Consider the following 22619-nt stretch of genomic DNA (forward strand, 5'->3'; position numbering starts at 1 on the left):
TTACCACGGGAAGTTAAGCTCGGGAAGTTTGGAAATATCGACCATTTTTTGATTATTCAAAGTTGGACACCGTCCACGGGAATTAATGGGAATATACCATATTTTTCGGCGTATAAGTCGCTCCGGAGTATAAGTCGCACCGGCCGAAAATGCATAATAAAGAAGGAAAAAAACATATATAAGTCGCACTGGAGTATAAGTCGCATTTTTGGGGGAAATTTATTTGATAAAAGCCAACACCAAGAATAGACATTTGAAAGGCAATTTAAAATAAATAAAGAATAGTGAACAACAGGCTGAATAAGTGTACGTTATATGAGGCATAAATAACCAACTGGTATGTTAACGTAACATATTATGGTAAGAGTCATTCAAATAACTATAACATATAGAATATGCTATACGTTTACCAAACAATCTGTCGCTAAATCCCATGAAATCTTATACGTCTAGTCTCTTACGTGAATGAGATCAATAACATTATTTGATATTTTACGCTAATGTGTTAATAATTTCACACATAAGTCGCTCCTGAGTACCGTATTTTCCGCACTATAAGGCGCACCGGATTATTAGCCGCACCTTCTATGAATTACATATTTCATAATTTTGTCCACCAATAAGCCGCCCCGGACTAAAAGCCGCGCCTACGCTGCGCTAAAGTGAATGTCAAAAAAACGCTGCGCTAAAGTGAATGTCAAAAAAACAGTCAGATAGTTCAGTCAAACTTTAATAATATATTGAAAACCAGCGTTCTAACAACTCTGTCCCAAAATGTACGCAAATGTGCAATCACAAACATAGTAAAATTCAAAATGGTGTAGAACAATAGCAACATAATGTTGCTTTAACGTTAATGTCACAACACACAAAATAAACATAGCGCTCACCTTCTGAAGTTATTCTTCATTCGTAAATCCTTCGAATTCTTCGTCTTCGGTGTCCGAATTGAAAAGTTGGGCGAATACGGGATCCAAAATGGCCGGTTCCGTCTCGTAGAAGTCATCGGGAGTCAGTGTCGCTGTTGTTCTGTGAATCCTGCCTTCCGGAAAGCTCGGACCACAGTTGTGACCGAAATATCTGCCCAAGCATTTACGATCCACTGGCAAATGTTGGCGTATGTCGTCCGAGGCTGTCTGCCCGTCTTAGTGAAGGTGTGTTCGCCTTCGGAGCTGTGTGAAAAAAGCCACCCGGCCTCTTCGCGTAAACTTCCCTTAACCACTCGCTCATCTTTTCTTCATCCATCCATCCCTTCGAGTTAGCTTTTATGATGACGCCGGCTGGAAAGGTCTCTTTTGGCAAGGTCTTCCTTTTGAATATCACCATGAGTGGAAGTTAGCATGGCAAGCTAGAACCACAGTGAAGGATGACTTCATTCCCTGTGGTGCGAATATTCACCGTACGTGCTCCCGTTCCACAGTGCGGTTCACAGGAATATCAGTTGCTGTGAAATACGGTAGTAATCCGTGTGCGGATGGAGAGATTGCGTCTTTTTATGAACCGGATCGCTTATTAGGAGCCATTTTGTGGTCTTTACAGATGTAAACAGGAAATGAAACGTACGGTGATATCCGCGCGTTTTTTCTTCTTCTTCCGGGGGCGGGTGAAGCGCTTCCTTTTCTATGGGGGCGGGTGAAGCGCTTCCTGTTCTATGGGGGCGGGTGCTTTCCTTGGCGGTTGCTTGCGTAGAAGAAGAAGCGCTTCCTGTTCTACCGGGAAAAAAGATGGCGGCTGTTTACCGAAGTTGCGAGACCGAAACTTTATGAAAATGAATCGTAATAAAGCGCACCGGGTTATTAGGCGCACTGTCAGCTTTTGAGAAAAATTGTGGTTTTTAGGTGCGCCTTATAGTGCGGAAAATACGGTATAAGTCGCACCCACGGCCAAACTATGAAAAAAACTGCGACTTATAGTCCGAAAAATACGGTATGGGAATTAATGGAGAATTACAATAATGATATATTATTGGGCACTTGTCTATGTGCTGCTGCATCTTCGTGGCATTTTTGACGTAGCTTTTTGCACTGTATTTGAAAATGTACACAGCCTTTCCGCCTACATTGGTTTTGATTGATTGATTGAAACTTGTATTAGTAGATTGCACAGGACAGTACATATTCCGTACAATTGACCACTAAATGGTAACACCCCATCCATCCATCCATCCATTTTCTACCGCTTATTCCCTTCGGGGTCGCGGGGGGCGCTGGAGCCTATCTCAGCTACAATCGGGCAGAAGGCGGTGTACACCCTGGACAAGTCGCCACCTCATCGCAGGGCCAACACAGATAGACAGACAACATTCACACACTAGGGCCAATTTAGTGTTGCCAATCAACTTATCGATTAATCTGTCGATTATTACTTCGATTAATCAATTGATAATCGGATAAAAGAGACAAACTACATTTCTATCCTTTCCAGTATTTTATTGAAAAAAACTAGCATACTGGCACCATGTTCTGGACATTGGGGGTGCAGCATACAGCAATAATAACTCTTAAATGTAACTCATCAGATTAGAACTGAATCAGATATTGTACATGTTTCTGTTGTGAATAATAAAGGATTAATTTTAGGCTGCCTCTGAAAAATAGCATGAAATATTCCAGAACCTTCATAACGTTTAGTTATACTAAAGCGTCACTCTAATATATTTTGTATATATATATATATATATATATATATAAATATAAATATATATATATATATATATATATATATATATATATATATATATATATATATATATATATATATATATATATATATATATATATAGCTTTATCGGGCCCGGCTACATTGATCCATTATGAAACCAACCTGAGATATTTCTGTCCGATACGTTTATTTCGAAATTGGTAACCGTGCGTTTTCTCTCTCAAAACGGAGTCAAATGTGCCGGAGACACATTATCAGCCCCGCGTTGCAACAAAGGCATAACGTTAACGTTACTCACAAAAAAGCTGAACTCCTGAATGCCTGTTGCCACTATGGACTTAAAAAGTTACGTACCCTGAGTACTTCCCTTCATCCATGGCTCCAACATGTTTCTTCTTCAGGTGCTCCTGAAGCAATGTTGTACTTCCGTGCCATTTTGCAGAAAACAGTCTTCTTTGAAGTCTTTAAAGTAAAGTGTTCCCACACTTTTGACGACTTAGGTCGTACACTTTTCTCCATTGAAGCAATAACCTCAAGATGTTTTTCCGCTAAACTATCCGTACTGTTTTCCTGCGCCATTTTTCGAATATTTCCAGCAAAGGAGACGACGTCGTCACGTGAGCTGCACATGACACATCATTGGCTAGCTTACCTCCACCTCATGAGACGTAGCCTCAGCGCTGTTTTGTACTGTTTTTGTACTTATTTTGATTATTGTTTCTCAGCTGTTTGTAAATGTTGCAGTTTATAAATCAAGATTTATTTTTAAAAAAAATTTAAAAAAGCCTCCGCGCATGTGCATAGCATAGTTCCAACGAATCAATGACTAAATTAATCGCCAACTATTTTTATAATTGATTTTAATCGATTTAATCGATTAGTTGTTGCAGTCCTAACCCGAATAAGTTTTTCAACTTGTTTAAGTCGGGGTCCACGTTAATCAATTCATGGTTGGGGTGAAATTATTCTGTTTGTATTTATTTATTTATTTATTCTTGTAGAAGACTAATGCAATGCCACACACAGATTTAAATAGTCAGCTAAACAATTGGAGTAGTCTTTAAAAATATTTGACTGATGGACAAATGAATAGAAATAGGCCAGATGAATAAATGAACAGTCAATCAGCATGCTAAATCAAACTATAAGCTACATTCTTGTATGACAACAGAATGGCTAGCAGAACAGAAGGCAGAGGAAACTACACCTTTTCATTTAGTATTTGCTAGTTGAACTTTACACATCACAAAAAAGGTCAATTCGGATCGCTAACGTTGTTAGCATAAATTAATGGGATTTAACATAGAGAAAATTAGCACCACAGCTAACGGAGAAATATTTTCAGTTCAGTATGAGACTGTGGTGGTACATAAACCTAGCTAGCTAGAGATATTGGCCCCAAAATCATTGAACAAGTACAGGAACAGCTAGTCTGCTGGAGTAGTCTACAGTCATACAGTAACAAGCAATTACACCTCTATTACACTTAAATACCATACATCAAATATATTTACCCCAGTAATATCATCAACACTTACCAGTCCTTGGGCTCAATTACTAGTGTGGCCTCAATAGCCCTGCTGTAGTGTGTAGCATGCTGGGAATTATCTGGGCATGTGATGGAAGAATGCACCGTTAAGGGTTGAAAATCGAATGAATTTGCATTAAATCAGGTTGTTTTAGCTAATAATCATGCTGCAAGATCCAGCATGTTGCATTCAATCTTTATTGCCATTCATTTCCGTGAATTCCCATGGAAAGTTTCCAACTTTGAATATTCCCGGAATTTTGCAACCCTAGTCACAATGTATTTTTTCGACCATTTTTTAGATGCCCGTGGCTGTCTGAGTATTTGTCCTCCGTCATTCCCATCTACATGGCCGTGATCTTCCTCTTCACCCTGGCCAACTTCTGCATGGCCACCTTTATGGATCCTGGAATCTTCCCTCGAGGTAAACCCGGTTTTGCAAATGAGGTTACGTAACCACGAGTGTACTGTACCAATGCCCACTGTTTAGGTTGCTGCACTAGAAGCAATACATTGTGGGAACAGCCTTTGTTGTGACCTTTACAGTCACATTGCTATAGTATAAACCGCTGTGCCATACTCCCATTCTTAGTCTGGTCCACTTCAAGGTGGGGTACATCAGGGATATTCAACTAAATTGTTTTGGGGGCCACATTTCCAGAAAGCTAAGAACCGGGGGGGTCCAGACTTCCCTCTTCATCGATTACTTAGTATATTCCTGAGAACCAGCATCCACTACAGAAGAGTCTATGCTATTCATTTTGTCAAAATTACTGGAGCGCTCTGCTGTTTTTAGCACTCTAGTTATTCCATTAAAGGTTGTTGCACACCCTTTATATGTAAAAAAAAAAACATTTAAAAAAGTGCATAAGCACTTCAACCTAAATGTTAACTTCCTGAATTTAGTTTTAGTCATAGTTTAGTTTAGTGAGAAAAAGCCATGTTTTAGTCAGGCTACCCCAATATTTACCTAATTTGTCAAAAGTGACTACTTAAAGGGGAACATTATCACAATTTCAGAATGGTTAAAACCATTAAAAATCAGTTCCCAGTGGCTTATTATATTTTTCGAAGTTTTTTTCAAAATTATACCCATCACGCAATATCCCTAAAAAAAAGCTTCAAAGTGCCTGATTTTAACCATCGTTATAAACACCCGTCCATTTTCCTGTGACGTCACACAGTGATGCCAACACAAACAAACATGGCGGAAAGAACAGCAAGCTATAGCGACATTAGCTCGGATTCAGACTCGGTTTTCAGCGGCTTAAGCGATTCAACAGATTACGAATGTATTGAAACGGATGGTTGTAGTGTGGAGGCAGGTAGCGAAAACGAAACTGAAGCTATTGAGCCATATCGGTTTGAACCGTATGCAAGCGAAACCGACGAAAACGACACGACAGCCAGCGACACGGGAGAAAGCGAGGACGAATTTGGCGATCGCCTTCTAACCAACGATTGGTATGTGTTTGTTTGGCATTAAAGGAAACTAACAACTATGAACTAGGTTTACAGCATATGAAATACATTTGGCAACAACATGCACTTTGAGAGTGCAGACAGCCCAATTTTCATCAATTAATATATTCTGTAGACATACCCTCATCCGCGCTCTTTTCCTGAAAGCTGATCTGTCCAGTTTAAGGGACGGTGTGAGCCAAGACATCCATGGGGTTTAGCTCGCTCGTCTGCGGGAACAAACTGCCGCCATTGCTTGCCGTGCTACCGAGGTCCTTTGTCCCTGAATTGCTCACACACTCCGGCAGATTCAATGGGGGTCTGGCGGCAGATTTCTTTGACTTTATGGTTGGAAATGCATCTGCTTTGAGTGTCGCAGGATATCCACACATTCTTGCCATCTCTGTCGTAGCATAGCTTTCGTCGGTAAAGTGTGCGGAACAAACGTCCAATTTCTTGCCACTTTCGCATCTTTGGGCCACTGGTGCAACTTGAATCCGTCCCTGTTCGTGTTGTTACACCCTCCGACAACACACCGACGAGGCATGATGTCTCCAAGGTACGGAAAACAGTCGAAAAAACGGAAAATAACAGAGCTGATTTGACTCGGTGTTTGAGAAAAGGGCGGATTGCTTCCCGATGTGACGTCATCGCTCCGAGAGCGAATATTAGAAAGGCGTTTAATTCGCCAAAATTCACCCATTGAGAGTTCGGAAATCGGTAAAAAAAATATATGGTCTTTTTTCTGCAACATCAAGGTATATATTGACGCTTACATAGGTCTGGTGATAATGTTCCCCTTTAAAACTTGCGTCAAAAACTCCTTTGTGATCCGTGCCATGAGATAACGCCTCACCAGGTGGAAGGGAGAGATGGGCATGGAGGGCAGATGGAGATGGGTACATGGACATTGTGCAATAACTAAATGAATAATTCATACTTTATTATTCTATTGTTATCTATTAGCTGATGACTTTGTGAGCTGTGCTGCTATTGCTATTGTGCTGAATACTGCATATGGTCTTTGCTGCTATTGGAACCTTCATTGGCCTGTGGGCAAACGCACTAAGGATGAATAAAGTTTCATCATATCGCTGCACTTACATTTCAGCAACCATTCTCAAGACCAGAGGTGGGCAAATATTTTTGACTCGGGGGCCACATTGAGAGAAAAAATGTGTCTGGGGGGGCCAATGTGTATGTGTGTATAAATTATATATACACATTTAGCTGTAAAAATCTGCTGTACAGTATGTGTGTTTGGGTCCCTTTTTTTCTGGAACACTAATACCAAAAGTCACAATGTCCGATACAGTTCCAAAAACCTTATGACAGACCACCTCAAAAAAACGGAATGGAATGTTTCAGTTTTTTACTGAATGGGACACCCAAAATGTACATTAAAATAAAGAAAGTGGGATTTACAATATTAACTATGAGCAATAAAACACTAAATATTAACAACATATGAACATCTTTTACTTCTCAGACCAGCGCCTCCATAGTTGTGTATCTTTTACAATCAAGCAAAACACAACAAAAATAGACTTAGACTTCCTTTTTATTGTCATTCAAATTTGAACTTCACAGCACAGATAAGAACGAAATTTCGTTACATAAGCTCATGGTAGTGCAGGATAAAAAAGCAATAAGGTGCATATATAAATAAATAAATATATCTATATAAATAATATATAAATATATATATATAAAATAAATAAATATATATAAATAAATAAATAAATAGATTACTGTACAGATAAATATATTGCACTTTTTCACATGCGTCCACGTAACAAACATCAAAATATGAATGCAACGTGTAATAAACATCTACAATGTGATATATTATCACTTTTATGCAGACATTTTTTGTAAAAATCTAATAGCAATAAGGTGCATATATAAATAAATAAATATATCTATATAAATAATATATAAATATATATATATAAAATAAATAAATATATATAAATAAATAAATAAATAGATTACTGTACAGATAAATATATTGCACTTTTTCACATGCGTCCACGTAACAAACATCAAAATATGAATGCAACGTGTAATAAACATCTACAATGTGATATATTATCACTTTTATGCAGACATTTTTTGTAAAAATCTGCTTCCGCATCTGTTCCTGACACATGCGTTTGGGGCTGGCTGCACTGAAAACAAACCCCGCCCACTCTGCTTTGTTCCTGGTCTGAGCTGCTGTGACCTAGATTACCGTAATAACTCCTATAACACTCAAAAGCGCAGATTTCGACCATTGAAATACTTTCTATAGTTCAAGACTTACGGTCATTTAAAAACAACACTGCACATCATAATGGCAAATACAGTTTTGATGTTAAAGGTCTAAAAAAATGATGCAGAACGTCCGGTGGGCCGGATTGAAAATCTTAATGGGCCGTATTTTGCCCAGGTCTGCTCAAGACACAATGCTGTATGAATTAATTTTGGATATAGCTTAGAGTAGTCAGTGTACAGCTTGTAAAACAGATTTTTTTTTTATCCACGGAAATGGCTAATTATGCAGCCATTGTTGTCTAAATAGATGGCAACACAAGTAAATAGATAATTGTATCTTACATACAGTCAAGCATGGTGGTGGTAGTGTGACGGTCTTGGGGATGCATGAGTGCTGCATGCACTGGGGTGATGTGGTTTATTGAGGGGAGTAAGTAAGTAAGTTTTATTTCTAAAGCGCTTTTCACAGATAGAATCACAAACGCTGTACAAAACATCGGTGAAGTAGGGCTGCAACTAACAACTAATTTGATAATCGATTAATCTATCGATTGTTACTTCGATTAATCGATTACTAATCGGATAAAAGAGACAAACTACATTTCTATCCTTTCCAGTATTTTATTGCAAAAAACAGCATACTGGCACCATACTTATTTTGATTATTGTTTCTCAGCTGTTAGTAAATGTTGCAGTTTATAAATAAAGGTTTATATAAAAAAAAGTAGCCTCTGCGCATGCGCATAGCATAGATCCAACGAATCGATGACTAAATTAATCGGCAACTATTTTTATAATTAATTTTAATCGATTAGTTGTTGCAGCCCTAAGGTGAAGTAAAACAACAATTCAATTAAAACAACAGGAGCAACATCATACAGAGTGGATTAAAATGATAGTTAAAAGGTGCATGAACTAAAAGCTTTACTAAAAAGAGAAGTTTTCAAATGTTTCTTAAAATTGTCAACACAGTCAAGATCACGGAGGGACTGGTGCAAGTTGTTCCAGAGTCTGGGAGCTATAGCCTGGAATGCCAGGGTTTTAGAATTAGTTTTGGGGATCTTTATAAGGCCCTGGCCTGAAGACCCTGAAGAGTAGGGGCATAACAAGTCAGTGATGTACTGAAGGGCCCCACCATGCTACGCACAGAAAGTCAGGACTAAAATCTTAAACTCTATGCGGAATTTGACTGGAAGCCAATGATGACTGGATAAAACGAGGGTAATGTGGGCTGGTCTGGGTGCACCGTCTGAAGTCTCTTTTGCGTTGACTTGTTGAAAAGAGTGAAGAGAGAATTGCAATAGTCAATACCACACTGCAAAAAGTCAGTGTTCAAAAACCAGAAAAAAATACAAAAATTAGGGGTATTTTACTTGAACTAAGGAAAATTATCTGAAAAACAAGTCAAATTAGCTAACCTCAATGAACCCAAAAATACCTTAAAATAAGTATATTCTCACTAATAACAAGTGCACTTTTCTTGGTAGAAAAAAAAAATATGAGACCTTTTTTCTCAATATGTTGAAAAATATTCTTAAATGAAGTAAATGCTAGTGCCATTATCTTGACATAATGATATGCACTCGGCATTACATTTCTTGAAACCAGCAAACTTATACTAAAAACTAATTTATTGTTCTTAATGAAAAGGCAACAAGGCAAGCGCTTGTTACTCTTGGGGTCTACTAGCTGCTCAGGCAAATCATCCATCCATCTTCTACCGCTTATTCCCTTCGGGGTCGCGGGGGGCGCTGGAGCCTATCTCAGCTACAATCGGGCGGAAGGCGGGATACACCCTGGACAAGTCGCCAGCTCATCGCAGGGCTAACACAAATATACAGACAACATTCACACTCACATTCAATATTGTCTAAAAAGGCATTTTCCCATCCATAACATGACATCATCGCGCCAAGTGTGTGCTCTTTCAGTCAATTAGTGCGCGAGGAGTAAATATATATATATATGTATATATATATATATATATATATATATATATATATGTGTGTGTATATATATATATATATATATATATATATATATATATATATTTACTCCTTTACTATATATAAATATATATATATATGTGTATGTGTATGTATATATATATATATATATATATATATATATATATATATATATATATATATATATATATATATATATATATATATATATGTGTGTGTGTACAGCTCTGGTAATGGGTACATTGGCACCCACCTGCACAAATGTACTTCAAAATGTAACAATCAAAATAAATATGACTTTTTTTTTGTTTACTAGGGCATGCATATATAATATGCATTAGTTTGGCCAAATAATAAAAAGGAGATGCTTGGAAATAGCATAAAAATGCCCCAAAAACTTGGAAAAACGCGATTCATAGCGTTACTTTTTGGTTTAACCATCAGGATCAATCTGTTCAGGTATATTTCTTTTATATTTTGATAAATCATCATATTTATGTATTACTAAATTTAAATAGGTATTGATCAATCTTTAAGCTGTGTGTATTTGATTTCAGTTTGCTTTTGACATCTTATTTAGAATTGTAGTTGAAACTTTTACAACCTTGTGTTGCGCTCATGATGGCGTAACCAAACTAGATTTCATTTAATGATCTTATTTTGAATATTTATTCCCTTTTTTACATGTAGTATATTTAAATATTAATTTATAAACATTGAATACATTTCAAATATCAATAAAATGCAATTGCCTTCATCTTATAGGGTAATGTTTAGTTACACCAAGTCATGAGCGTAACACTAAGCTTCATCACTTTGACTCGTAATATCTCTAATTCTGGTGGTGTTTTATGCCTTTTTTCTTTTGGAACATGTACTATACATATAATACAATAAAGTCCCATAAAAAATTATGTTTCTAGCAATACTTTAATTTTGCCTTTGAAAGTAACACTCCAATGTCCATTAGTGGAGCTGTACACACACACACACATATATGTATATATATATATATATATATATATATATATATATATATATATATATATATATATATATATATATATATATATATATATATATATTTTTATTTTTTATTTTTATTTTTTTTTTATTGTAATTTTGAAGAATTTATCTGAATGTGCATGAACTATTTCTGTTCAAAATAGTTAGACATGTCACATGTTAAATGTTTAAAAATTAACTGTCAGTTTACTGTACTGTACCAACTGTACTATTATATGAGTACCGGTACGTGTTTTCTCTTGTATCACTGAAAATAAAACAGCAAAGTCCATTTGGCTGTCATCTGTTTTAATTATGAGACACAATTGTGTCAAAGTCATGATTTTTTTGTTCATGCTTGAAATAAGAAATGATTACTTTGAAAAAGTAGTTTTACACTTGTGAGTGTTGATGACACAGCTTTGCAACACTTGATATTCTAGTTTCAAGCATGTTTTACTCAATATAGGTCATCAAATCTCAGCAACAAGCTGTAATATCTTACTGAGATCATTTAGGACCAAAACACTTAAAACAAGTAAAACACTCTAACATAAAATCTGCTTAGTGAGAAGAATGATCTTATCAGACAGAAAATAAGCAAATATCACCCTTATTTGAGATATTTCATCTTACTTAGATTGTAGTTTTTGCAGTGCAGATGAAATGAACGTGCGAATAATCATTTCCAGATCCAAGTTTGACAGCAAATTTGCGTCAAAATTCCCACACGCACTGTGACATTCTGAAGTGATAGTGTGTTTATTTTTGCTCTAATTATTATTATTTTTTACCCCGTAGCGGAGGAGGATGAGGATAAAGAGGATGATTTCCGCGCTCCTCTCTACAAGACGGTGGAGATCAAAGGCATCCAGGTGCGCATGAAGTGGTGCTCCACCTGTCGCTTCTACAGACCCCCGCGCTGCTCACACTGCTCGGTCTGTGACAACTGTGTGGAGGTAATGTCTTCTCTGCCACACCCAGCACACCTTGGTGTGGTTACGGTATTCTGTTCATGGACTTGTTGCTATTAATAAATACACGCTATGCTCTGTCAGGACTTCGACCACCACTGTCCCTGGGTGAACAACTGCATCGGTCGACGCAACTACCGCTACTTCTTCCTCTTCCTGCTGTCCCTCACCACCCACATTGTCAACGTGTTTGGCTTCGGGCTCGTTTACGTGCTGCACCATCGCCAGCAACTCGACACGCCACACGCTATTGTGACGTATCCTTTATCCCCTATTTAGACTTTTTATTTTGGCATCTCTGTCATGTATTTTTTTGTACATTTCCTTAATCTCATCCCCCACCAGTATGGTTGTGATGTGCGTTGCTGGTATGTTTTTTGTCCCAGTCGCCGGCCTGACCGGGTTCCATATTGTGCTTGTGGCACGGGGTCGCACCACAAATGAACAGGTCATTGTCTTAGTCAGCTTTTCTACGAGTGAAAAGAAAACACTTTCTGATGGTCGTTGTCTTTTATTACTCTGTCTCTCGTCCACTGTAGGTGACAGGAAAGTTTCGTGGAGGCGTTAATCCCTTCACTAATGGCTGCATGAGGAATATTTCACATGTACTTTGCAGCTCACTGGCACCGAGGTCAGTATTCTTCTCTCTCTTTTTGTTCTTTTTAGTTTTAACTACGGGTGTCAGATCCCAAATCAGAATCAGAAGTACTTTATTAATCCCAGAGGGAAATTACAGCAAAAAACAAGTATCAGATAATATAAAATAGAATAGAATAGAATACTTTATTGATCCCTGGGGTAAATTCAGCACCACAGTTCGCTCACAATAGACAATAAACACTTAGGTATTTTTTACATGTGAATAATATAAATACAGTCTATTATACAGCATTATTCACATGTGAATAACATAAATACAGTCTATTATACGGCATTATTCACATGTGAATAACATAAATACAGTCTATTATACGGCATTATTCACATGTCCATCCATTCATTTTCTACCGCTTATTCCCTTTTGGGGTCGCAGGGGGCGCTGGAGCCTATCATGTGAATTACATAAATACAGTCTATTATACAGCATTATTCACATGTGAATAACATAAATACAGTCTATTATACAGCATTATTCACATGTGAACAATATAAATACAGTCTATTATACAGCATTATTCACATGTGAATAACATAAATACAGTCTATTATACAGCATTATTCACATGTGAATAACATAAATACAGTCTATTATACAACATTATTCACATGTGAATAATATAAATAGTCTATTATACAGCATTATTCACATGTGAATAATATAAATACAGTCTATTATACAGCATTATTCACATGTGAATAACATAAATACAGTCTATTATACAGCATGATTCACATGTGAATAACATAAATACAGTCTATTATACAGCATTATTCACATGTGAATAATATAAATACATTATACATTTACAGTACATATAGTACATAAATATATGTATATATGTATATATATATATATATATATATATATATATATATATATATATATATATATATATATATATATATATATATATATATATACATTTGGAACCTCAAAGACAATAATGTTGAATATTTAATAACAAGGCAAATTCTTGCATCCAGCACACCTTACAACAGTGGTAATAAAAGATGCAACCTATGCTTGAAAGAGAAACTGTTTATTATATACCGCCCAGACCTGTCATCCCTCAACAAGCGCAGCGAAATTGTATTAGCATGCCGTCACAGACGGAAACACCTCCTAGGTAACACATGAGCCAATCACCACGCCCCTACGCCTGCCTGTACCTACCCGTTCTGTGCCCTATATAAACCATGGTATGTGAATGCTTCTATTAAAATCTCCTGATGATTGAGGGAACCCCTTATGAAACAGGCCTGTAGAGATGAAGTAGTCTTGTGATTTTTTTCCCCACACATACATACATATATATATATATATATATGTGTATATATGTGCGTATATATATATACATATATACGTATATGTATACATATATATATATACATATATATGTATATATATATACATTTATATATATGTATATATATATATATATACATATATATATATATGTGTGTATATATGTATATATATGCGTATATATGTATATATATGTGTATATATATATATATATATACGTATATATACATATATATATATACATATACGTATATATATATATACATATATATATGAATATATACATATGTATATATATATGTGTATATATATGTATATATATATGTATATGCATATATATGTATGTATATATTTGCGTATATATATGTGTGTATATATATATATATACACATATATATATATATGTATATGTACATATATACATATATATGTATATATATGCATATATATATGTATATATATATATATGCATATATATATTAATGTATGTATGTGTATATGCATATATATATGTATGTATATATATATATGCATATATATATATATTAATGTATATATATATATATATATGTATGTATATATATATATATATATATATATATATATATACATACATATATATATATATATATATATACATATATATATATATATATATATATATATATATATATATCGGCTTGCATCTAAAATCACTGATATAAATAAGGCCATGGTAAACCGCGTTTACTTGTGCAAAGTTAACATCACACAGTTGGTCCTTTTTTGTATTGTATGGAAGTCATTTATAAAAGGCTAATATGGTAGGCTGTAGGCTACTAGGAGCTTGCAGCTACACAACAGCTTAGCACATAATACAGGGTCTTAAATTCAATCATTTGAATTATTAAAATCCTCCTAAAATCTCATAAAAGGTCTTGAATACGATTTTGAAAGGTCTTAAAAATCTATTGACGTCAGTTTTCTTTAAAACATGCATAAGCTTCAGTTTCGCTTTGAAATGTTTCGGTTTTAAGGACGCTATAACGTAACTGCACAGCGGAACTAACTCTGCTGCCCGGTCAGAATTTATGGAACCCCAGCAGAGCTATTGCTGTGCGCGCACAGCTGTGTGTTGACCGCTTAGTTACCATAGCAGCGGAGAAAACTTAACAAAAGCCCACAGCAAAGCCAAATGACTTGCATAAGATGGGTAAGTAAAAAAAGATGTCAAAAGATGCTGAAATGTCACAAACACTTTCCCAACTTTACAAAGGAGTGTTATGCGGGTTAAGTGGCCGAAGGAGATTGATTGATTGATTGAAACTTTTATTAGTAGATTGCACAGTACAGTACATAGTCCGTACAATTGACCACTAAATGGTAACACCCCAATAAGTTTTTCAACTTGTTTAAGTCGGGGTCCACGTTAATGCTTAGTAGTGAAATCATACTATTACATACAGTAAGCACACGCTCATTTCTCTGTGCTAGTAGTGTGCTCAACAGTAAAACTATATTTAAAAAAAAACATAATTCTTTTATATTATTTGTTCCAATAATTTCAGGTCAGCTTCTCATACCTAATCTTTTCTCCCAAGTTTACACAGCAAGCGACAATTAAAGTGTTTACACTCATCTTGTTGTGGGGTGAGGAAAGCAATGGAGATTTGCTAATGTCATCTTGTCATGCCTAAATAATAACAAATCCTTGTTTATTAGCAATATGTTTTCAAAAAGGTCACAAAAAACAGGTCAAAATGTCACCAAAAAACTATTACCACTCTAGTTCAATTTAAAGACAGCATACATCTGTCATAAGTTTAGTGTTCTTAATACCTACCAGTCTTCTCTGTTTGAGTAATGTCACTTGATCAAGCCTTTTTTCTAACATTCCACACTACAAAATGGTAAAAGTATGTGCTATGATTTGTGCTGATATATCAGATTAATATCGGTCAACTCTCCAGTATTGGTATTGTATCGTAAGTGAAAAAATTGTAAAGACAACCCCTAAATGAAACTTCAATAATTATTTAAGTGCCTTAAGTTATTGCATATTAATTAGGGACCGAGTCCCTTTGGGACAGAGGACCCTATTGTATTTCTAGCGTTTTATTATTATACCGCCGCCTCTTTGAGCTGTAATTTGACCCTCTTAACATGCTTCAAAACTCACCAAATTGGACACACACATCAGGACTGGAAAATTGCGATCTAATCAAAAAACCAAACCCCAAAACTTAAAATTGCGCTCTAGCGCCCCCTAGGAAGAAAATACAGACAAAACTGCCTGTAACTCCCAGTAGGAATGTCGTAGAGACATGAAACAAAAACCTCTATGTAGGTCTCACTTAGACCTATATTTCACACACTGACAACCCCCAGCAAAAATAAACAGGAAGTTTGCAATTCCCCCTTCAAAACAAAAGTTGTGTAAAAACAGTCACCTTTTTTCAAACATTATCTCCTCTGAGCGCGTTTGTCGTGTCGGCTTCAAATTAGCACAGGAGAGAGATTGAACCCTTCTGATTAAAAGTTGATGAAAGAGTTTTTATTACTGCTCCGGTTTGGATTTTATGAGCCCTCAAAGTCGGTCCCGTCCATTGCTGCTTGCAGCTTTAATTATTACTGTTTTTTTTTTGTAATACTTGCCAGGACCTGAGTCCAAATTTCGCCCCTCACATGTGCAAATGTGTACGTGTATGACAAATAAAGCTCCTTTGAATCCTAATAATTCCTCGTGACAACTGGTGTTGGAAGTCAGTCGTTACTACGTGAAGTTTGTCTGTTCAATTCAAAACACATCGTTTTTTCCCTCAGATACACGGGTCGTTTCCGGAAGCCTCAGACAGTGGAAATACATCCTCCCTTCCTCAGGCCGGCCCTCACCGAGGCCCAGCTGGAAGCCAAGGTGCTGGACAACGGCATTCAGAATGACCGACACAGCACTAGAGTAAGTAGAGCTAAGTCCCACGGACACAATTGTTTCTAAATCCATTTTCTTTTGTGCACACGTCGGCTTTCATGATCTATTGGACCCCGCACGTTTCTTTGGCTTACGAAACGCAGATCTGACATGTTTCCACGGCTGTAGGCGGGATGGTAGCAGCTACACGAGGAGTGTGGTTGGCAGATCATACTGGCTGAGCTGCCAATGCATGCAACAAAGAATATGACAGCATTTGGTCTTCTTTAAAAGTGAGATGTCAAATTTGACACAAAAAAAAAAGAGTGTGGTCTTCAATATATACAGTGGTGGTCAAAAGTGTACATACACTTGTAAAGAACATCATGTCATGGCTGTCTTGAGTTTACAATCATTTCTACAACTCTTATTTTTTTGTGATGTAGTGATTGGAGCACATACTTGTTGGTCACAAAAAAACATTCATGATGTTTGCTTCTTTTATGAATTTATTATGGCTCTACTGGAAATGTGAGGGTCAAAAGTATACATACAGCAATGTTAATATTTGCTTACATGTCCCTTGGCAAGTTTACCTGCAATAAGGCGCTTTTGGTAGCCATCCACAAGCTTCTGCTTGACCACTCCTCTTGACAAAATTGGTGCAGTTCAGCTAAATGTGTTGCTTTTCTGACATGGACTTGTTTCTTCAGCATTGTCCACACGTTTAAGTCAGGACTTTAATTAAAACCTTCATTCTAGCCTGATTTAGCCATTCCTTTACCACTTTTGACGTGTGTTTGTGCCATGATCTGTGGTCTGGATTAGGGATGTCCCGATCCAGGTTTTTGCACTTCCGATCCAATACCGATATTGTTTTTGCATTTCCGATCCGATACCAATACTGACCGATACTGGCCTATCCGAGCATGTATTAAAGTTTAAAGTTATTTAGCCTACTTAGTTGTCAGAATCATGTTGAAAAGGGTTTTAGTACTCTTGATAACAACTAGCCAGCTGAATTAGGGGAGTTTGAATAATACACAATGGTTGGTAACAAGAAACTGACCTGTTTATTCAAGGATAAACACAAAATAGACAAAATTATACATGACAAACAGAAATGGCATCATTGAAATAGGGCTGGGCGATATGGCCTTTTTTTAATATTGCGATATTTTAAGGCCATATTGCGATACACAATATATATCTCGATATTTTGCCTTAGCCTTGAATGAACACTTGATGCATATACCGTAATCACAGCAGTATGATGATTCTATGTGTTTTGATTGATTGATTGAGACTTTTATTAGTAGGTTGCACAGTGAAGTACATATTCCGTACAATTGACCACTAAATGGTAACACCCCAATAAGTTTTTCAACTTGTTTAAGTCGGGGTCCACTTAAATTGATTCATGATACAGATATATACTATCGGATATATACTATCATCATAATACAGTCATCACACAAGATAATCACATTGAATTATTTACATTATTTATAATCCAGGGTGTGGAGGGGGGCGCCTGATGTAAGTGTCAAAAAGACCGCCAAAAGAGTTTGATATGAGAATAAATCTAAAGTTAAAATATAGGGTAGAAATGCACCCATTTGAAGGAAATGTAGTCTTGATTTTCAAAATTTTCTTTCAAGGCTTGCATGTCTACATTAAAACGTTCTTCTTCATACTGCATTAATATATGCTACTTTTAAACTTTCATGCAGAGAAGGAAATCGCAACTAAAAAAATCACTAATTTTTTCATACGGTGTTGATGTGGAAATATTTGCCTCAGCATTTTGATGGTGTGGGCGTGTGGCACCGAATGGAGATAAGCGTCTCGACAGACGTCACAATATTTGAACAATGATGACGAAAACTGTTTTCTCTGTCGTGTCCGTGTGTCGAAAATTGTTATGCGCTTATTTTTTTATTTGATTTTGTGCGTGGCATAGATTTGCTATGCGCAGAGGACGCTTAAACAGTGCGCAAATGCACAGGCGAGCACCTTAGAGGGAGCATTGCTCGCATGGCTGCGCCAGCATCACAGCTAACGTTAGCCATGCTGCTACCTCTCTGCTCGGGGAGGACGTATACGTATGTGACGTATGTCGTGACAGTATGTGACGTATGTCGTGACAGTATGTGACGTCTGTCATGACGGTATGTGACGTGTGTAAGAAGGTGCACTTGCTGTCTGTGAGAGGGAGACACAGGAAAGAGTGAGAAGAGCCTGTCGTGTAATGCCAGCAGCTAAAAGCAACTGCGTGAGATTCCACAGACCTGTGGATGTGTTGAAGGTGTTCTGGAAAATGTGGAACGGAAATTACGGAGCAGCAGAAAAGTGGAATGTATTATTTAAATCGGTGCGTTGGAAAACACGGACCGGAGTTTTTTTTTAAACGGGATCTGGATCGTCATTTTCCCATGCCTTGCCGATACGCAATTTTTGGCAAATATCGGCAGCCGATCCGATCCAAATATCGGATCGGGACATCCCTAGTCTGGATCATGTTTTTTGTTATTTTCTGTTTGTTGAAGACTCCATTAGTTCCTGTTTTTGTGCACCCTTGTTTGTTTTAGTTTCCATGACGACTTATTAGTTTCACCTGCCTCATGTGTTCGGGACACGCACCTCCTCTAATCAGGAGATTATTATTTAAGCCTGTCGTTGCCAGTTAGTCGGCCTGGCGACATTGTTCTTTTCATGCCATAGTTCATGCTGGTATTCATGCGATTGTTTCATGCTCTTTTCTTGCTTCATGCCATGCCAAGTAACTTTTGTTTATTCATGCCACAGTTAGCGAGTTTTTGTTTTGCCCTGTCCATAGTTTACGCTAAGTGTTAGTTTTTTTCCTGCGCTAAGTTGTGCCATCGCCTTGTGCGCCTTTTTTGTTGGTACCTGTTTGAGAGTGATTATTAAATATGTTCCTACCTGCTACCGTTGTCCGGAAAAGTCCGTTTGCGTCCTGGGAGAACAATCCTCGCAGTAAGCTGCGAAAACCCCCTCGTCATGACAGTTTGGGGTCATTGTCCTGTTGGAACACCCAACTGCGCCCAAGACCCAACCTCCGGGCTGATGATTTTAGGTTGTTCTGAAGAATTTGGAGGTAATCCTCCTTTTTAATTGTCCCATTTAAAGCAGCAGTTCCATTGGCAGCAAAACAGGCCCAGAGCATAATACTACCACCACCATGCTTGACGGTAGAAGTGGTGTTCCTGGGATTAAAGGCCTCACCTTTTCTCCTCCAAACATATTGCTGGGTATTGTGGCCAAACAGCTCCATTTTTTATTCATCTGACCACTGAACTTTCCTCCAGAAGGTCTTATCTTTGTCCATGTGATGTCAGATGAAACAAAAATGGAGCTGTTTGGCCAAAATACCCAGCAATATGTTTGGAGGAGAAAAGGTGAGGCCTTTAATCCCAGGAACACCATGCCTACCGTCAAGCATGGTGGTGGTAGTATTATGCTCTGGGCCTGTTTTGCTGCCAATGGAACTGCTGCTTTAAAGAGAGACTCCAGAAAGGAGGTTGTATACAGTGGAACCTCAATTTACAAACGTAATTGGTTCTTGAACATGGTTTGTAGACCTAAACGTTTATGAACCATGAATAATTGGTTCGAGCTTTGACAAAAGTCCCTATTTTTGGAGAAAAAAACTGCACAGACACTATAAGACACTATAATGGCTGTAAAATGTATTAATTGTAGTTTGTTCATAGTTTACTCAAAATTAATCGCAGATAGACTATTTTTTTGTCAATAAGTGTACCCGAGACAGATCAATTTCAAGTGTTTATAATATCATGACTGGACAATTAGTTTGCGTTAGGTGTGTTATATCACTAATACTTGGTTAATATTCAAGTCACCTAATGTAAAATTAAGTATTGTTGGCGCTTTTTGAATGGTTATTTCGAGGGCTTCATGGGCAGAAATAGAGGACCACCCGATTTTATTTCCATTTCTATACGAGTTAGAAATATATCCGTCGTCTTGTCTCTCATAAGGATTTTGAATGATAGACAAAATTCCCCAAAAAGTACAGTTCCCCTTTAAATGTTATGTGCGTTTATAAGAAGAAAGATCATTAGAAAAACCCTTGTTCATTTGACCTATTTCACATAAAAGACGCCTTGAGGCTTTAATAAATGATTTGATAGATTACTCCAGTGTTTTTCAACCCTTTGAACATTATGCTTTTTTTAAACAGCTGAACACAAAATGGACATAAACCCAATTTTATTGAGAATTTAAAAAATGATGACGATAAAAATGTTCCTTCAAGAGGTAGTCACCTGAAATGGTTTTCACTTCACAGGTGTGCTTGAAGCTCATGGAGAGAATCCCAAGAGTGTGCAGAGCAGTAATCAGAGCGAAGGGTGGCTATTTTGAAGAAACTAGAATATAAAACATGTTTTCAGTTATTTCCCCTTTTTTTTTGTTAAGTACATAACTCCACATGTGTTCATTCATAGTTTTGATGTGACAATCTACAATGTGTATATCAGTGACGTGCGGTGAGGTTGATAGCTGGTGAGGCACTGACTTCATCACAGTCAGATTTACAAACATATGAACCCTAAAGAGTACCGTATCTTATTCACCATTTGATTGGCAGCAGTTAACGGGTTATGTTTAAAAGCTCATACCAGCATTCTTCCCTTCTTGGCACTCAGCATCAAGGCTTGGAATTGGGGGTTAAATCAACAAAAATGATTCCCAGGCGCGGCGCCGCTGCTGCCCACTGCTCCCCTCACCTCCCAGGGGGTGATCAAGGGGAAGAGTCAAATGCAGAGGACAAATTTCATTACACCTAGTGTGTGTGTGACAATCATTGCTACTTTAACTTAACTTTAACTTTACACATACAAACTGTAGCACACAAAAAAGCACATTTAATAAAAAAAACCGTTATTATGGTCTTACCTTTACTTATAAATTAAGTCCATGCGCCGCAACTAAAGCCCTCACTTAAACTTTCCACGTGCAAGATTGAATCTATTTAAAAAAGTGTAACCGAGGGTTTATAAATGTCGCCAATACTGTATGAAACTACAAAATAACAAACACGGAGGCTCCAGTTTACACGAGGACCACTTTATTTACCTTCTTTCAAAAACTTCCGCAACGTGTCATCACATGCCTTCAAAATAAGAGCTCAAGGCATATACTGTATAACAGCGCATAACAGGAACTTAACATCACAAAGAGGAAAGCCCAGGAAAATAGGTTACAAAAGTTATTTAATAAGAAGCCAAAAAGTGCAAAAACAATAATGTTTGTGTTGGAGGAGTTGTGAATTAGGTACACCTGCAGTCTGCAGGTGTATCTAATGTTGTGTCCCTGCAGTCATTCACAACTCCTCCAACACCAACATTATTGTTTTTGCACTTTTTGGCTTCTTATGAAATAATTTTTTTAAATAGATTCAATCTTGCACATGGAAAGTTTAAGTGTGGGCTTTAGTTGATATAACAATTCTACGGCGGGAGTGCAGGAGGCGAGCCTCAGCCAGTGCGTCTTTTGCAGCCATTTTATGATCTCTCAGCACAATAAATACTTTACACACATACAGTTGTTGACAAAATACACTGTACATTATATACCTCAGCTAACTAAACTATGGAAATGTATAGTATAATTCATATAGCAATACAGTCTCACTGCACAGCAGGCCAGCAGTTAGCCGAGTCATTGCGCAATCCATGTTGAGGCACTGAGTGACGTGCCTCGACTGGCTGCTGTTCACCGCACCGTCTCTTCTCAGTATTTGAACGGCAAATGTGAAAATTCAGCGATTTTGAATAAAAATAATCTAAAACTGGTGAAGTTAAATGGAAAATAACTTTATAGTATAATCACTGGATACATATAACAATTAAACATTTTTTTTTCTTTT

At 37.0% G+C, this 22619-nt stretch overlaps 1 protein-coding gene across 1 annotated transcript in view; it reads left to right on the forward strand.

Annotated features, from left to right (window-relative positions):
• The window catches only part of zdhhc5b (zDHHC palmitoyltransferase 5b), a 43440-nt gene that overhangs the window by 11591 nt on the left and 9230 nt on the right, over positions 1-22619 (forward strand). Inside the window, exons 3-8 of the mRNA XM_061930632.2 lie at positions 4492-4613; positions 11680-11837; positions 11937-12109; positions 12198-12300; positions 12392-12483; positions 16621-16753. Of these exons, the coding sequence (XP_061786616.1) occupies positions 4492-4613; positions 11680-11837; positions 11937-12109; positions 12198-12300; positions 12392-12483; positions 16621-16753 (781 nt within the window). The remainder of the gene's footprint in view (positions 1-4491; positions 4614-11679; positions 11838-11936; positions 12110-12197; positions 12301-12391; positions 12484-16620; positions 16754-22619) is intronic.

This window comes from Nerophis lumbriciformis, linkage group LG36, assembly GCF_033978685.3.
Source record: "Nerophis lumbriciformis linkage group LG36, RoL_Nlum_v2.1, whole genome shotgun sequence".
Classification (NCBI taxonomy): Eukaryota; Metazoa; Chordata; class Actinopteri; order Syngnathiformes; family Syngnathidae; genus Nerophis; species Nerophis lumbriciformis.